The following is a 17,463-nucleotide window of genomic DNA, read 5'->3' as shown; positions in this document are numbered from 1 at the left end:
GATCGGGGTTCAAGGCCAGCCTGGCCAACACAGAGAAATCCTGTCTCTACTAAAACACGAAATTAGTTGGCCGTGGTGGTGCACGCCTGTGATCCCAGCTACTCAGGAGGCTGAGGCAGGAGAATTGTTTGAACCCAGGAGGCAGAGATTGTAGTGAGGCAAGATGGTGCCACTGCAATCCAGCCTGGGTGACAGAGCGAGACTCTTACAAAAAAACAAGGAAGAGAAGCTTGTCCCTGAGGTGCAGTCAGGACTTCAGGGTGTGAAGTAACACGCGGGCAGCAGTTGGGTTCTAGACGTTTCTTCGGATTTCCTAACTTGTTGCATTAATTTCTTCTCATGGGAAGAGTCCCTGGGCCATCCCAGAAAGACGGCTGGACTTGGGAACTAAGACCCCATCTGCAGGCCTGACGCCCTCAGGGTCCCTTTTTATTAAACAGGAGCTGTGGCCATCATTCCCTTAAGGTTTTTTGTATTTGGTTATGTTTTTTGAGACAAGGTCTCCCTCTTTCGCCCAGGCTGGAGTGCAGTGGTGCAGTCACCATTCACTGCAACCTTCTGGGTTCAAGTGATTTTCCTTCCTCAGCCTCCCAAGTAGTTGAGACTACAGGCATGCACCACCATGCCCAGCCAATTTTTGTATTTTTATGAAAGGTTTTTTACCTGAAGCAGGGGAAAGGAGACACAGGATAATCATTGCTTTTCAACTAAAATGGTTTTATTGAGATGTTTTGGTTGGAGGAGATACTTTTTCTGGCAGCATTTCTGACTCCGAAGGTCCCTCTGGGCCCCAGCTCTTCCCATGAGACAGTCACATTACTGTCTAATCAGCTCTGCAGAGGCCAGCCCTGGAGCAGAGGAGGATTCCGGGCCATGGAGGAGACCTACTCTGCCCCTTTCTGGTCACTACTTCTCTAAACTCTCACGCACTATTGTCCATAGCAAATGACGTCTCCACTGAAAGCGCATAAAGATGGCGACAGCCTCATTTCTTCCTCAGTGAACTGAAGCCCAAAGAAAGGGGAGGTCCCACTAAAGGGGAAGAGAGCCAGGGCCCCGCCCAACCAGGATGCTGAAATTAACTACATGTAATGCTTTCTAGGAGACAACACAGAAATCTCTACTCTGAAATCCAGAATATTAAATATGGCTCCCCCTCTATAAGTTAACTGGACAAGCTTATCAATCCTTTAAGACCCCGGCAACCAACAATAGCAATTAGGAATCCAAATTCATCGCACAAAAGGACACAGATACCAGTGTTGGACAACGGTTTAGGTATGGGGACAGGGCGACAACTTATCCTAAATCCTGCGCATCCACCCATACCAGGAGCCGGGTTACCCTCGGTACCAGGTGCCTGCCCTACAAAGCCCGGGTTGGGAGAGGGCTTGGTGGCAGGGCTGCAGCTCCTGTGGGTAACTGTCCTTTCCTGGGCTGTGCGTGCCTGGCCATGTGGTCCTCAGGGTGGCTGGTTCTCCTTCCAGGAGCAGGGGTTAAAAGTTGAGTAGCTCTGGGAAATGGTCCTTGGAAGGCAGCAACAGGTCCATGAGCACAGTAGTCCCTCTTCGCCTTGGCTCCTTAAATGAAGAGGAAAGTTTGTAGGAGGAGGTTTGCCTTGATCCGTATTTAGTTCCTGAGAACCAGAACCACTGGTTTGGGGACAGCTCACAGCAGCTCAACCTCCTAGACTCAAGCTATCCTCCCACCTCAGCCTCTGAGTAGCTGGGACTACACGTGTGCACCACTACACCTGGCAAATTTGTATATTATGTGGAGACAACGTTTTGCCATGTTGCCCACCCCTGTCTCCACTGCTGCCACCCCTGGCCCAGATGGCACCAGTGCCTGGGTCCTTCCTGGGCTTCCTGTACCCACTCTCCCAGTACCCATTTGTCTGCCCAACAGCCAGAGAAATTGAATTAGAAACATCCAGCCAGTCTTTTGTCCAAAACCTTCCCATTGGCCGGGCGTGGTGGCTTACGCCTGTAATCCCAGCACTTTGGGAGGCTGAGGTGGGCCGGCGACCCTGAGGTCAGGAGTTCGAGACCAGCCTGACCAGCATGGCGAAACCCCATCTCTACTAAAAAAAAAATTAGCCAGGCGTGGTGGCACGTGCCTGTAGTCCAGCTACTTGGGAGGCTGAGGCAGGAGAAACCTGAACCCAGGAAGCAGAGGTTGCAGTGAGCCAAGATTGCACCACCACACTCCAGCCTGGGTGACAGAGCGAGACTCCTTCTCAAAAAACAAAATAAATACAAAAAAATTAGCCAGGCGTAGTGGCAGATCCCTGTAATCCTAAGCTGAGGCAGGAGAATCGCTTGAACCCAGGAGGTGGAGGTTGCAGTAAGCTGAGATTGTGCCATTGCACTCCAGCTTGGGCAACAGGAATGAAAAAAAAAGAAAAAACAACCTTTCTGTCTCCCTCCCTCCCTCCCATCTCATGCAGTAAAACCCCAAGTGCTGGCCCTGCCTGGTCAGCCTCCCCACCTCCGGCCTCGACCTCCACTAGTTTCCCCTCACCCACTCCTCCCCACCCCGGCTTTGCTCAGACCTGTGGGGCTCATTCCACCCTGGGGCCTCCGTTGTCCCCTCTGCCTGGATGCCCTTCCCCCAGATGGGGTGCGGAAGGGAGCTCTGAAAGGCTTCTCTAGCCTCCTTCCTTAAATTGCAACACCCCGTCGTGCCCACAGCCCCACACTACTTCCTGCCCTGCTTCCCTGTTTTGTTTATCTCTGCCGGACTTACCACCAGTGAACATGCCATGTCTTCTTACCTGTTTTCTTTTTTTTTTTTTTTTTTTGACAGGGTCTTACTCTGTCATCCTGGCTGGAGTACAATGGTACGTACCATCATAGCTCACTGTAGCCTTGAACTCCCGGGCTCAAGTGATCCTCCTGCCTCAGCCTCCCAAGTAGCTGGGACTACAGGCACACACCACTATGCCCAGCTAATTTTTAAATTGTTTTGTTTTTTGAGATGGAGTCTTGCCCTATTGCTCAGGCTTGAGTGCAGTGGCGCGACCACAGCTCACTGCAGCGACCGTGGCTCATTGCAGCCTTGACCTCCCAGGCTCAAGTGATCTTTCCACCTCAGCCTCACGAGTCAGTGGGACTCTAGGGCATCCACCACCATGCCTGTCTAATTTGAAAAGTTTTTGTAGAGGCTGGACATAGTGGCGCGTGCCTGTAATCCCAGCTACTTGGAAAGCTGAGGCACAAGAATCACTTGAACCCAGGAGGCAGAGGTTGCAGTGAGCCGAGATCATGCCACTGCACTCCAGCCTGAGTGACAGTGATATTCTGTCTCATTAAAAAAAAAAAAAATTTTTTTTGTAGAAACAGAGGTCTTGCCATGTTGCCCAGGCCGGCAACAAACTCAAACTCAGAGGCTCAAAGGATCCTCCCGCCTCAGCCTCCCGAAGTGCTAGGATTTATAGGCGTGACCACTGTGTCCGGCCCTATCTGTTTTATCTCTCCCACCGGAACGTAAGTTCTAAGGGGTCAGGGGTTTCCTGTTCTTTATGTTGGTGTCCCCAGCGCCTAGAGCAGGACTTGCCCATAGCAAGGGCCCAGTGGATACTGGTTGAATGAATGACGTGGGGCTCTGCACACTCGGCTCAAACTCCTGCACCTGCCCCTGAGGCTGACTGTTGACCGCCCAGGTTCAATGTGGTTTCCACCCTCCAGCCTGCTCACTGAGATGACGGCCTGGGTCTCCCAGGTGGGGGCTCTGGGCAGCCTTCAAGACCCTCTGGGGATCCATCCTGCTTCCCAAGCGGTAGACCCAGCCTGGGCTTTGATGTCTGATGTCTGACCACTGGGGCTTCCATCTCCTCCCCTTACTCCAAGATGTGACCTTGGGCAGGTGGCTTAACTGCTCTGTGGCTTTGGGTGCCAAGAGATGGTGCACGTGTGAACGCTTAGCATCACACCATCTCACTGGCCTGCGGTGGCTCCTCAGTGCCTCTCAACCACTGTTACATTTCCCAATGTCCCCGCCTTCTGTCTGTTTCCAGCACTGACCGAGTGCCTGCTGGGCTGAGGCTTTGTGTGCGATGTCTTGTCTGTTTATTTGTTTATTGAGACGGAGTCTCGCTCTGTCTCCCAGGGTGGAGTACAGTGGTGCGATCTCCGCTCACTGCAACCTCCGCCTCCAGGGTTCAAATGATTCTCCTGCCTCAGCCTCCCAAGTAACTGGGACTACAGGCGCCCACCACCACGCCTGGCTCATTTTTTGTGTTTTTAGTAGAGATGAAGTTTCACCATGTTGGCCAGGCTGGTCTCAAACTCCTGACCTCAGGTGATCTGCCTGCCTCGGCCTCCCAAAGTGCTGGGATTACAGGCGTGAGCCACTGCGCCCAGCCATGTGTGCGATGTCTTGTCTGAGAGGGGGGCACTATGTGAGGAACTAAGTTCTGGGAGGTTGTCACTTGGTCCAAGGTGGCAGCCGGGAAGATGCAGTGGAGTTGGGAGACCCACCCGGTGCCCACTCCTTTGCCCCCAAAGTCACCAGAATTCCCTGCCTGATGCCCCTGGCCAGAACACAGGAACAGAGTCGCCAAGCTGCTCTCTTGGAGCACCCATGGGTGCACTCTGCAGCCCCCACCATGGCCCCTCCACCCACACTCTCGGCTGTTCCCTTGGATTGGGGGACCTGCAGCCTGGCAAGACCTCTGGTCCTTGGCCCACAGCAGCTGGAGAGCAGGGGCTGTACCTTTCTTGGTCTGCCCTAGGCTTCTGTGGTCGACACCTCCCCATTCACGTAATCCGGTTCCCCATCCTCCTCCTCGTCTGGGCTTCCCACCGGGCCAGGGGAGGCTTGTCTCTGGAGTTGCCCTGCAGACCAGTGGGCAGACAGGTCATCGAGTGGTTCATGTGGAGACACCCATAACTATTCCCCCAGACTCCACAAAACAGCCTGTGGGAAATGCCATGCCGGACAGGTTCTGGCAGTGTGTGTCTGTCCCATCTCTGGGATTTGCTGAAGATCATCCTGCTCTGAGAGCAGGTGAATGTGTTACTGCATGCATGCAGCTGGACGGGGCGGCCTGCCCGGGAGGACCTGACCCCACCCCGGAGGCTGGGTGGCTGCCGAGGGCCGTCCTGTGTGGTTCAAGGTCTCTGCAGCTGCCCCTGCACCCAGGCATCACTGTGGGATTAGCTGGACTGGCTGGAGGGAAGCCCACTTTCAGCCCACCCTTCCAGGCCAGTCCCTCAAGCCTACCCTAAGTGGGCCACCCCGCATCCTCTTCTGGCCACCTACCCATGACCCTCCTGGACTCGCGCCACTGATGGATGGATGCTGAGTTCTGATAATCCTCGAATTCCTCATCTTCTTCCGGGGAGGCAGAGGGACAGAGACCAGAAGTGGGGCCAGTCTTCAGGGCCGGCGACGGGATGTGGTCCCCTCTGCAGAGGCCACCTGTGCCGTCCTGCTGGGCAACTGCAGAGAGGGAGAATAGGCCCCCCCCGGCTCAGTCTCACAGAGGCACCAGGAGCCAACAGAGCCTCCTCCGAGGATACTAGGGGCAAGACTCTACCCAAAGGTACCCAGGGATCTGACAGCCTTCGGTTTCAAAGTGGGGGCGGCCTTTGAGCAGTGGAGAGTGCAGGGGCCAAGGAGGCCTGCTGCTCCCTGCCCCAGCCTGCCCCTGGTTGGGCAGCCTCACCTGGCTCTGTGGTTTTCTGCTTGCAAATGAGTACGTTCTCATAGGAATTGGCATCATCTGTAGGAGAGAGAGGAGCGGGCACGGGGTGTGGGCAGGCCCTGCAAGGCCTGGCTCGTCCTCCGCCTCTGTCCTGCCTTCCTTTTGCAGGGGACCTTTCCTGCCAAGCCCTAGCCCTCTGGGTCCTCTGGGACCTCAAGCCTTCTCCTGGATGAGCTTCCTAATGGGCTCTGGCCTGGCGCCCCTGTAGGCTTTTCCCTGAGCACTGAGCTCCTTCTCTGTCTTCTTTGTTTCTTGTTGAAACGGTGTCCGCTCTGTCACCCAGACTGGAAGACATTGGCAAAGTCATAGCTCACTGCAGCCTCCAACTCCTGGCTCAAATGATCCTCCTACCCCTCAGCCTCCTGAGTAGCTGGAACTACAGGCACATACCACCGTGCCCAGCTAACTTTTAAAATTTTTTGTAGAGAGAGGATCTCGCTGTGTTGCCCAGGCTGGTCCCCAACCCCTAAACTTAGGCGATCTTTCCAAAATGCTGGGATTACAGACATGAGTCACTGTGTCCAGCCTCCTTCTCTGTCTTCTGAGATCCCCTCCAAATGCACTCGGGAGGAGGTACTCTGGGGGAGGGTTGCAATTCAGGCCCATGATGGGTGGCTGGAGGAAGGGAGGGAGGCAGGGGCAGCCTCAGAGGCTCATCTCTAATCAGGAGCTTTCCCTAGAGCCACTGCCGGGAGGGGCTGGACTCTTCCAGACAGGGCAGGGCAGGCTGGGGACGCTTTGCTCGGGGACCCAGGCTGAGTGTGGCACCTCAGCGCCTGGCACCCCATCTTGTAATGGGGAAGCTGGGCTCTGACCGATGCCCCACCCAAAATACATCAGTGATGTTGGAGCCCTAAGAAATGAGCACTGCTGGCTGGGGAGTGGCTCACGCCTGTAATCCCAGCACTTAGGGAGGCCTAGGCGAGCAGATCACCTGAGGTCAGGAGTTGAAGACTGGCCTGGTCAATACGGTGAAACCCCATCACTACCAGAAATACAAAAAATTACCCAGGCGTGGTGGCGGGCGCCTGTAATCCCAGCTACTTGGGAGGCTGACGCAGGAGAATCGCTTGAACCTGGGAGGTGGAGGTTGCGGTGAACCAAGATCGTGCCATTGCACTCAGCCTGGGTGACAGAGCAAGGCTCTGTCTCAAAAAAAAAAAATGGAGGTGGCAGTGGTGGGGCAGAAGAGGACCCCCCAACACCTACCCAGCATGGTCCAGGCAGGAGCCAGGTCAGGCAGCTGGATTCAAGCCCCGGGCCCATGCACCTCTCAGCAGGCTCCTCCCACCCTGAGTCTTCAGTTGCCCTTTTTTTTTTTTTGAGATGGAGTCTTGCTCTGTTGCCCAGACTGGAGTGCAACAGCATGATCTCAGCTCACTGCAGCTTCCGTCTCCCAGGTTCAAGCAATTCTCTTGTCTCAGCCTCCCGACTAGCTGAGATTACAGGCATGCACCACCATGCCCGGCTAATTTTTATTTTTTTTATTTTTTTATTTTTGTAGAGACTGGGTTTCACCATGTTGGCCACACTGGTCTTGAACTCCTGACCTCAGGTAATCCACCCACCTTAGCCTCCCAAAGTGCTAGGATTACAGGCATGAGCCACCGTGCCCAGCCTCTCAGTTGCCCTTTCTACAAAGCAAAGGTATTCAGGGACCAAGGTTCTGGTGGCCTCAGAGCCCGCAGGGATCACCGTCCCGGGTACCTTCTGGGCTCAGGAGGAGATGCTCAGTCCTCTTTGACAAGGACCTGGCCTCCCCCGACCTCCCCGAGCCAGCCCTCTAGTTCCCTGCCCCTGTGGCTCACTCCTCTCTCCCACGCCTGTGCCCACAGCTCCCATGCTGACCCGCCTGCCCCCTAACCCTCCTTGGCCCCTGCCTGCAGCACCAGCCTCCTGTCCACCCAGCCGGCTCTGCCAATTCACCTGAACCCAGGCCCGCCTCGTCTCCTGCTAGAGGTGTGGCTTCTGCCCCGACCTCCCACTCTACTTCCTCCCCCGCCACCGGCTTTGTCCTTCACCTCACCTTCCGGGGGCTTCCGGAACCGCCCCCAGTTGTAATACTCCATGGCAATGGGGTCTCTGGCCAAGAGAACATACATAGCACAGGTTTCAGGGCAGGCTGGAGGTCGAGTTGGGGGACTCTGTAGGGGGACGGTGAGGCCAGGGCTGCTCCCACTATTGCTCGTCATGGGGGTCTGCCAGGATCTCCTCTCTGATTCCCCCACCCCCACTTCCTGGGACCCCTGAGCCACCGGGGGTTGGAGGGTGTGGCCAGCTGCCTGGTTGGAGCCACCTTTTTTTTGTTTGTTTGTTTGTTTGTTTTGTTTTTTGAGGCAGAGTCTCTGTCATCCAGGCTGGAGTGCAATGGCATGATCTCAGCTCACTGCAACCTCAGCCTCGCGGTTCAAGCGATTCTCCTGCCTCAGCCTCCCAAGTAGCTGGGATTACAGGCGCGCACCACCATGCCTGGCTAATTATTTTTAGTAGGGATGGGGTTTCACCATGTTGGCCAGGCTGGTCTCGAACCCCTGGCCTCAGGTGGTCTGCCTGCCTCAGCCTCCCAAAGTCCCGGGATTGCAGGCATGAACCACCGCACCTGGCGAGCCACCTTGCTTTGTGACCTTAGGCCAGTCCCTGTAGTTTGCCCATCTGTGAGATGATGCAACACCCCAGAGGGGTTCTGGGTGTCCTGTAGCTTGTCTTTGACTGGGTGATGCTGAATGAGTCTCCGTCCCCCACCCCTGACACCCTGTGTCCCAGAGCAGGGCCAAGTCCGGTCCCACAAAGCAGGGTCACCTGAGAGACAACAGTGTCACCCAATGCCTGCCTGCCAGGAGAAGGAGGGGAACCTGGATGCCTTGTTCTAGTGCAAGAGGGTGGTTCCTGGACCAGGAAGCCCAGGGCTGTGGCAGGCAGGTGGGGTGGGGGGAGAGGCGGGGCAGGGGGACGGGACCAAGGTCACTCACATGTAGCCTTCCTCCGACCCGTGTCTGCTTCCTGCGGGAGGAGGCGAGAATCGGGCCTGAGCCCATGGGCTGTGGCCCCCACTGTGGCCTCCCCCTTTCCCCAGCAGCCCACCTACCTTTGCTGAAGTTCTGGTACCTGGAAGATGCTGGATCTGGAAGAAAGGTCCAGCTCATCGCTCTTTCCCCTGGTCTCTGCTTTCCACCCAGCTCGGGCGCTGCAGCCCAAGGCAGGGCGAGCTATTTCCCGTGTCTGAGCCTTTGCAGTGCTCCCTGTCCCCTCAGTGGGGCATGTGCGAGTGTGCACCCTCCCCCTGCCAGGCCGATTCCAGGAGCCCGCCCTGCCCCAGCCTGTGTGTCTCTCCTGGGGAGGTCTCGCCTGGCCCCACAGCCCCCACTGCACAACGCCCGCCCCACGGGGTGTTCACCTGTCTTAGTCCCAGCTTGGCTAGGCCTGTCCCTGTCCCTGCCCTGTGCCACTCACCCTCCAGGCCTGGGGAGAATTGCAACAGCTTGTCCTTCCTGCAGGGAGGGGGAAGGAGGGGGTTGAAGGAGGGGCCGTGGGGGAGATGCCCCCCAGGACACATCCCCCCATACCCCTGGTGGGGCCTTCATAGCTGAGCCCTGGAGCTCTGGGGCCCGGGGAGGGAGGGAGGTCTTGACCTGGGCTCACCAGGTAGGGACCTACAGGACTTTCCTTCTTGTCACTTCCTGGGGGGCTGTGACCTACCTTGTCGGTGCCGTGTCCTCCAGGGGTCCTGGCCATGCCTGCCCGACCACTGCAAAGGGCAGGAAGTGGGGTGTTGGCTGGGCCTCCAGGCTAGCCCAGCCCCCTCACCCCATCATCCCCCCACATCAGGCCTGGCCATGGTCTTACGGCGATGGGGACCGAGAGAACTTGATAGGGACACCCCCAACTCAGAGCCCAGCCCGGGGGCCCTTGGAGACTCACAGGAGTAGGTCCAGGACCCTGTGAAGCTCTGTTGGTTCTCACGCCTGGAAATGCATGGGCTGTGCTGAGCCTGGGCCTGGCCTCCCACAGTCCGAGGATGCAGGGACAGGAGAGAGGGACAGGCAGGGACGAGGAGGGAGAGCAGAGAGATGGACCAGGGTGACAGCGGGGAGGAACCGCTGTCCTTTCAGGCCTCAGACTCACAGCTCCCCTGCTACCCCCATTCTGTGGCCCCTCTGTGCACTAGGTGCCCACCCCTCACACAGGGTCCTGGGTTGGAGCCCGGCTCTCAGCCAGACCCATCCCTGACGTGGCCTCAACAGGGCCACATCCTGCTGGGGGGGGGTCCCAGGCCCCTGGAGACGGGTCAGGAGGGGTCTGTGGACAGGGCTGAGGAGGCAGCCCTGAGATTCTGGGGCATGAGGGTGAATGAAGGCAGGTGATGAGGAATCCAGAAGTGACTTGGGGTAAAACATTTCAGCCAGGAGTGACAAAGAGGCTGCCTCCCACCTGCTGGTCCCAGCGAGTGTTTGCAATTCCTTAAAAAAGCACACACTCGGCCGGGCGCGGTGGCTCAAGCCTGTAATCCCAGCACTTTGGGAGGCTGAGACGGGCGGATCACGAGGTCAGCAGATCGAGACCATCCTGGCTGACACGGTGAAACCCTGTCTCTACTAAAAAATACAAAAAACTAGCCGGGCGAGGTGGCGGGCGCCTGTAGTCCCAGCTACTTGGGAGGCTGAGACAGGAGAGTGGCTTAAACCCGGGAGGCGGAACTTGCAGTGAGCTGAGATTGGCCACTGCACTCCAGCCTGGGCAACAGTGAGACTCCATCTCAAAAAAAAAAAAAAAAAAAAAGCACACACTCGAGGCCGGGTGTGGTGGCTCACGCCTGTAATCCCAGGGCTTTGGGAGGCCAAGGCAGGCGGATTACCTGAGGTCGGGAGTTCAAGACCAGCCTGACCAACATGGAGAAACCCCATCTCTACTAAAAATACATAAATTAGCTGGTTATGGTGGTGCATGCCTGCATTCCCAGCTACTCGGGAGGCTGAGACAGGAAAATCACTTGAAGCCAGGAGGCAGAGGTTACAGTGAGCCAAGATCATTCTACTGCACTCCAGCTGGAACAACAGAGTAAATGTGACTCCATCTCTAAATAAATAAAGAAAGAAATAAAAGACTATTCCTAGCCTTCCTTGCACCAAAGTGTGGCCATGGATTAAGCTCTGGTCTATGAGACTCAAGCCAAGGTTGTTGATACTTCCAGTAAATCTTTTTAAAGGGGGGCACTGGCAACTGGGAGACACCCTTTGTATCCTTGTTCATTCTTTCTTCCTGCTGCTGGGAATGCAGAGATGAGGGGCGGCACCCCAGCTGCCATCTTGGACCATGAGCTGCTCTTGAAAATGGAAGCCACCATTACAGGTGATGGAGTGGATTCGCTCATTATTAAAGCAGGTTTGGTGGCTCCTCCTCTGAACCAGAATGGGTACCTGGCCCAGCCTTCCAAAGTCCTGGAAGACTGGGGCTCAGGGTGACCTGATTTAGGAGAGATACCCTAAATCCACAGGAGAGAGTCAGATGTGGCTTCCTGGGAGAAGCAACAGAGGAATGGAGCCTGTGCTCACAGCAGTCACTTCATGCAGACTGGTGGGACTGAGCCCAACCGAGGTGACAGATGGAGAGGCAGGCAAAGGCATTCCAGGGAGGGGACCGAACAGCTCCCCTTCCACCTCCCACATGGGGACCCTGAGTCTGGCCCTGACCATCTGTGGCTCTAAGATCAATCGGGGGCCAGGGGGTGGGCAGGTCCTGAGAGAAGAGGGGAGAGGGGAAGTGTCCGAGGAGTCAAGGGCGTGGGGGGCATCGGGGGAGGTTGCAGGCAGGCCAGAAAGCCACATGGCCAGAAAGACCCAGAAAGGTCTAGCCCTGGCCCACATCGAGCAAGGATGAAGATTCTATTTTCAAATCTCACTGTGGTTTTTCAGTTGCAAAAGGAAATGAGGAAGGATGTGTGTGCGGGCGTGCGTGTGTGGGTCTCCGAGGTCTCCTGGGCCCACAGCAAGTCATTCTCTTAAAGGACACCTGTGGCCACTGCCCATGTGCCCAGGCTGTTTTGGGTTCTAGCCCTAGCCTGCAGTGTCGAACCCACTGCCCTTCCCTGGCTCTTTCTCACAGTCCTTCCCTGGTCCCCCAAGGGACTTGCCCACATCCTCCCCTGAGCTCTAGCAGCTTTTCCCAGGGGAGACTCCAACAATGTTCACATTTCACCCTGTGCTGGGGTCTCTGTCTCTTGCATTGCAGGGGGAGAGCGGACTAGCCCTGGGGGATTGGGGTCAAAGGGAGGCTGAAGACACAGGTGCCTGGACTTCTTTTTTTTTTTTTCTTTTTTTTTTTCCTGAGATGGAGTCTCGCTTTTTCACCCAGGTTTGAGTGCAGTGGCACAATCTCAGTTCTCTGCAACCTCCGTCTCCTGGGTTCAAGTGATACTCCTGCCTCAGCCTCCAGAGTAGCTGGGAGTACAGGCACCCACCACCAGGCCCGGCTAATTTTTGTATTTTATTAGAGACGGGGTTTCACCATGTTGGCCAGGCTGGTCTCGAACTCCTGACCTCAGGTGATCCACCTGCCTCGGTCTCCCAAAGTGCTGGGATTACAGGCGTGAACCATTGCGCCTGGCCAGATGCCTGGACTTCTAGAGGGGTTCACAGGAAAGCTGAAGAGTGGCTAGCCCCACAGTCCAGGCATCCCTGCCTCTGAAAGCCCTCCATAACCCAAGCTGCAGCAGGGCCTGGACAGCCCCCAGGCACTTCCTCTCCCTTCTCTGATGGCTAGGGACCCGCTAGAGCCTGGCACAGAGGAGCTGTGAGTGAAGGGGTGAAGGACAGGGTGCCAGGAATTCCCTTGGGGACGCCCATGCCCAGGGCACATGAATACACCAGGCTAGGGACATCGAGGAAACTCACAGACTTCTCTGCTGGTAGATTTTCTCTGACCGCTTTGCACCTGCAAGAACAGGCCAGGATTAGCAAAGGGTCTGGGGGCAGCTGCGAAATGAGGTCAGACACCCCCCACCATGGCTTGTCTCCCAGCAGGACTCAGACAGGACTTGGGGGCCAAACTGTCAATCATCACCGGCCACCTGACATTAAAGAGTATTTGGGACCAGGTGTGGTGGCTCACTCCTGTAATCCCAGCACTTTGGGAGGCCGAGGCAGGAGGATCACCTGAGGTCAGCAGTTCGAGACCAGCCTGGCCAACATGGGGGAAACCCCGTCTCCACTAAAAACACAAAAATTAGCCAGGTGTGGTGGCGGGCACCTGTGGTCCCAGCTACTCAGGGGGCTGAGGCAGGAGAATCGCTTGACCCGAGAGGCAGAGGTAGCAGTGAGCTGAGATTACGCCACTGCCCTCCAGCCTGGGAGAGCAAGGCTCTGTCTCAAAAAGCAAAAAAAAAACAACAAAAACACCTGTATTTGCTCACCCTCTTTTAGAAGAGGAGAGGCTGGGAAAGTGGATGCCACAGGCAACCTCGCCTCCCCTCCCTTGTCTGGGGCAATTTCTCTGGCCCGATATCGCAGTTGACCTGGCAAAACCAAAGCCCACAGGTGCACCTCACCATTGTCTTCAGGGGGCAGTTTAGGGGTTCAGGGCTCACATCACGAGGTTCATCTGACCGCCCCTTCTGACCACAGCCACGTCTGGGCCTGAGACGGTCTCTGAGATCCACCATCCACACCTTCTCCCCATCATGCTCCCGGGACCCCCGCCTACCTGGGCGTGAGCAGCGCACACACAAGCTGGCTGCCACGCCCAACAGCACCAGCAGCACTGCTCCAGGCCACAGCAGTTCAGTCCCTGAGCTCATGTTGGCTCCTGGTGTTGCCTCCTGTGATGCTGAAATGGGAGGTGCCCGTGAGCAAGGGGCCCCTTTTTCAGGAATCCCACCCTACACCTGCATGTGCTCGGACAGCCTCATACCTGAGCCCAGGCTGCAGAAACACCACCTCCCTCCCCGCTCCTGCACTGGGCAAGGACAGAACCAGTCCTGTTCACCCCATGTGACCCCAAAGCAACACCTCTGCCCCATGGGCCATCTTCAGCCTTGATAAGTGCTGGAAGGTTCTGGTGGCCCACAAGACGGCCCCATGTGCACACACACAGCCCTACACACAGCCTCCCTTAATCCAGACAACCGCCCTTTGAAGACGAGGTTCACTGCATTTCACAAATTGAGAAACTGAGGCCAGAGAACTCACGTCTGCTAAGTGGAAAGACAAGACTCAGGCCCCAGTGTCCTGTCCCCAGCCCTGGCTCTGCCCATCAACCCACAGTGGGTTGCCTCCAATAAACCCACCCTGGCTCCTGGAGGTGACAGTCTGTGGCCACCACTCACACAGAAGCACCCGGAAGCCCTTGCCCACCCCAGAGCGACTCAGGGCTCCTCTATGCTTTCCAGGACCCCTCTCTGCCCACCTCCTGCCTTGGGGTCCCCCTAGGACCTGGGAATGGGGCTTCCATTCCTGAAACAACTGCAAACCCAGATTCTGCCTGTGGTGGGAGCTGGGAGGAGGGAGGTTGGGGAAGGCTTCTTGGAGGAGGTGGCCCAACAGCATGAGGCGGAGAAAGGTGATCCGCAGAGGGATGGGGCCCTAGCGCACTGCTGCAGGGGGCTGGGATGAAATTAGCTGGGATGCCAAGGCTGGGCTGAAGACAGGATGTTCGGGGGGAGCCCTGAATCCCCGGCTGGCACCTGGCTGGCTTCTTGGTCTGTGGCTGGTCCTAGCCTTGGAGCCACAGCGTGATGACCAGGCTCAGCAAAACACACGCACACCACCCACTGTGGCCTGGTGAATGGAAGCGTGGCCCTCTCCAGTGGGCTTCCAATAGCTGTCGCAACTAGAAACAGACCCGGGCCAGGCGTGGTGGCTCACGCCTTTCATCCCAGCACTTTGGGAGGCCGAGGCAGGGAGGATCGCTTGAGGTCAAGAGCTCGAGACTAGCCTGGGCAACATGGTGAAATTCTGTCTCTACAAAAAAAAAATACAAAAAAGGCCGGGCGCGGTGGTTCATGCCTGTAATCCCAGTACTTTGGGAGGCTGAGGCAGGTGGATCATGAGGTCAGGCGATCGAGAGCATCCTGGCTAACACAGTGAAACCCCATCTCTACTAAAAATACAAAAAAAAAATTAGTTGGGCGTGATGGCGGGCACCTGTAGTCCCACCTACTCAGGAGGCTGAGGCAGGGTCACCTGTAGTCCCAGCTACTCGGGAAGCTGAGGCAGGAGAATGGCATGAACCCAGGGGGCGGAGCTTTCAGTGAGCGGAGATCGTGCCACTGCACTCCAGCCTGGGCGACAGAGCGAGACTCCATCTCAAAAAGAAAAAAAAAAATCTCTCTCTCTCTCTCTCTCTCTCTCTCCAGGCATGGTGGTGCATGCCTGTGGTCCCAGCTACTTGGGAGGCTGAGGCAAGAGGCTTGCTTGAACCCAGGGAGATCGAGGCTGCAATGAGCTGTGATCATGCCACTGTACTCCAATCTGGGCAACACAGCGAGACTGTTTCAAAAAATAATAATAAGGAGACCTGGCCCCCTGGAGATGGCTGAGGACAGAGTTGAGGGTGGTGGGGTCTCTGAAGGGGTTGAACATGGCGGGCATTTGTGAAGCCAACACTCTCGAGTGTCCACTGTCACCCACCCCAGTGTTCTTCCCACCCTGGCCACGAGTGAGGAGGGTTCCTCCCCATCCCACAGCCAGGGAAGGTGAGGCTTGGACCAGTAAACAGGACTTAAAAGGAGGTGCTCCAGCTGGGTGCAGTGGCTCACGCCTGTAATCCCAGCACTTTGGGAGGCCAAGGTGGGCAGATCACGAGGTCAGGAGTTCGAGACTAGCCTGACCAATATGGTGAAACCCCGTCTGTACTAAAAATACAAAAATTAACCAGGTGTGGTGGCTCATGCCTGTAATCCCAGCTACTCAGGAGTCTGAGGCAAGAGAATCGCTTGAACCCGGGAGGCGGACATTGCAGTGGGCCGAGATCACACCACTGTACTCCAGCCTGGGTGACAAAGCAAGACTCCATCTCAAAAAAAAAAAAAAAAAAAGCCCAGGCACTGTGGGTCATGCCTGTAATTCCAACACTGGGAGGCCGAGGCGGGTGGATCATGAGGTCAGGAGTTCAAGACCAGCCTGGCCAAGATGGTGAAACCCTGTCTCTACTAAAAAAATGCAAAAAATTAGCCAGGCGTGGTGGTGGTGGGTGCCTGTAATCCCAGCTACTCAGGAGGCTGAGGCAAGAGAATCGCTTGAACCCGGGAGGTGGAGGTTGCAGTGAGCCGAGATCCCACCATTGCACTCCAGCCTGGGCAACAAGAGCGAAACTCCATCTCAAAAAAAAAAAAAAAAAAAAAAAGGAGGAGCTCCAGGCTGCCTGCCTCCTGCCTTGGGATCCCGGAGGCCCATCAGGACCTGGGCCGTCCTTGAAAGCTGGGTGGGTTTGGACAAGTCTCAGGACCTCTCTGGACTTCCCAAATCCCTGCGGTAAGATGATGCGGGATCTCCACGCGGCCCTGAGCCACGGTCAGGGACCATCACAGAGAAGCCACCGGGCCTCTCCCCAAAAGCCAAGTGAGTCAGTGGGAACAAGTGAATTTCCAAGCCGTGTGACTGGCACGACCCACGTCACCCCGGGAGGTTGTCCAAGGAAAGCTCTGCTCTCTCCTCCCCATGGCCCACCTGGGCACTGCCCTTCTCCCTCCCCAAATCTCACCTTGCCTCAGTGTCCCCAACCCAGGGTGCACCCCCAACCCCTCCAGCATGGCTCAAGTTCATCTCAGGCTTATGAGGTTGGAGCACCTTGTCTTGAGGGAGGGCTCATGAGACCAAATCTAGTCTGTGCCTGGGAGCCCCCAGTCTCAGTTTTCTCATCTGTAAAACGGGGTCGGGCTGGGTACAGGGACTCACACCTATAATCCCAATACTTTGGGAGGCCGAGATGGGAGGATCACTTGGGTTTGAGACCAGCCTGGTCAACATGGTGAAACCCTGTTTCTACTAGAAACACAAAAATTAGCCAGGCGTGGTGGCACAAGCCTGTAATTCCAGCTACTTGGGAGGCCGAGGCATGAGAATTGCTTGAACCCGGGAGGCAGTGAGTTGCAGTGAGCTGAGAAACGCCAGTGCACTCCAGCATGGGAGACAGAGTGAGACTCCATCTCAATAATAAATAAATAAATAAATAAATAAATAAATAAAATGGGATCAGGCTGGGTGTGGTGGTTCACGCCTGTAAGTAATCTCAACACTGGCAGGCTGAGACTGGAGGATCACTTGAGGCCAGGAGTTCGAGACCAGCCTGGATAATGTAACAAGGCCCTGTCTCTACAAAAAAATGAAAAAAATTAGGCAGGCACAATGGCACATGCCTGTGGTTCCAGCTACTCAGTACACTGAGGCAAGACAATCACTTGAGCCCAGGAGTTGGAGGCTGCAGTGAGCCAAGATCGTACCACTGCACTCCAGCCTGGGTGCAGAGCAAGACCCTGTCTCTAAAAACAACAAGTAAAATTTAACAAAGAGTCGTGTGTCTGCCCCCGGACTGAATACATCCTGTGCTGTTGGCCAGGTGCGGTGGTTCACGCCTGTAATCCCAACACTTTGGGAGGCTGAGGTGGGCAAATCACCTGAGGTCAGGAATTCAAGACCAGCCTGGCCAACATGGTGAAACCCTGTCTCTACTAAAAATAAAAAATTAGCCGGGCGCCGTGGCTCAAGCCTGTAATCCCAGCACTTTGGGAGGCCGAGACGGGCGGATCACGAGGTCAGGAGATC

At 56.2% G+C, this 17,463-nt stretch overlaps 1 protein-coding gene across 1 annotated transcript in view; it reads right to left on the bottom strand.

Annotated features, from left to right (window-relative positions):
- Nucleotides 1-696: 696 nt before the first annotated feature.
- The window catches only part of LAT2 (linker for activation of T cells family, member 2), an 18,770-nt gene continuing 2,003 nt past the window's right edge, over nt 697-17,463 (bottom strand). The window contains exons 2-14 of the mRNA XM_011930702.1: nt 14,385-14,661; nt 13,406-13,528; nt 12,598-12,637; nt 9,629-9,672; nt 9,407-9,455; nt 9,161-9,198; nt 8,796-8,831; nt 8,680-8,710; nt 7,737-7,792; nt 5,672-5,728; nt 5,266-5,445; nt 4,717-4,838; nt 697-1,580 (exon numbers count right to left, since the gene is read on the bottom strand). Of these exons, the coding sequence (XP_011786092.1) occupies nt 4,732-4,838; nt 5,266-5,445; nt 5,672-5,728; nt 7,737-7,792; nt 8,680-8,710; nt 8,796-8,831; nt 9,161-9,198; nt 9,407-9,455; nt 9,629-9,672; nt 12,598-12,637; nt 13,406-13,499 (732 nt within the window). The 5' untranslated portion in view covers nt 13,500-13,528; nt 14,385-14,661 and the 3' untranslated portion in view covers nt 697-1,580; nt 4,717-4,731. The remainder of the gene's footprint in view (nt 1,581-4,716; nt 4,839-5,265; nt 5,446-5,671; nt 5,729-7,736; nt 7,793-8,679; nt 8,711-8,795; nt 8,832-9,160; nt 9,199-9,406; nt 9,456-9,628; nt 9,673-12,597; nt 12,638-13,405; nt 13,529-14,384; nt 14,662-17,463) is intronic.

Source organism: Colobus angolensis, unplaced genomic scaffold (assembly GCF_000951035.1).
Source record: "Colobus angolensis palliatus isolate OR3802 unplaced genomic scaffold, Cang.pa_1.0 Scaffold120, whole genome shotgun sequence".
NCBI lineage: Eukaryota > Metazoa > Chordata > Mammalia > Primates > Cercopithecidae > Colobus > Colobus angolensis.
This window is presented reverse-complemented; position numbering and strand designations above follow the sequence as displayed.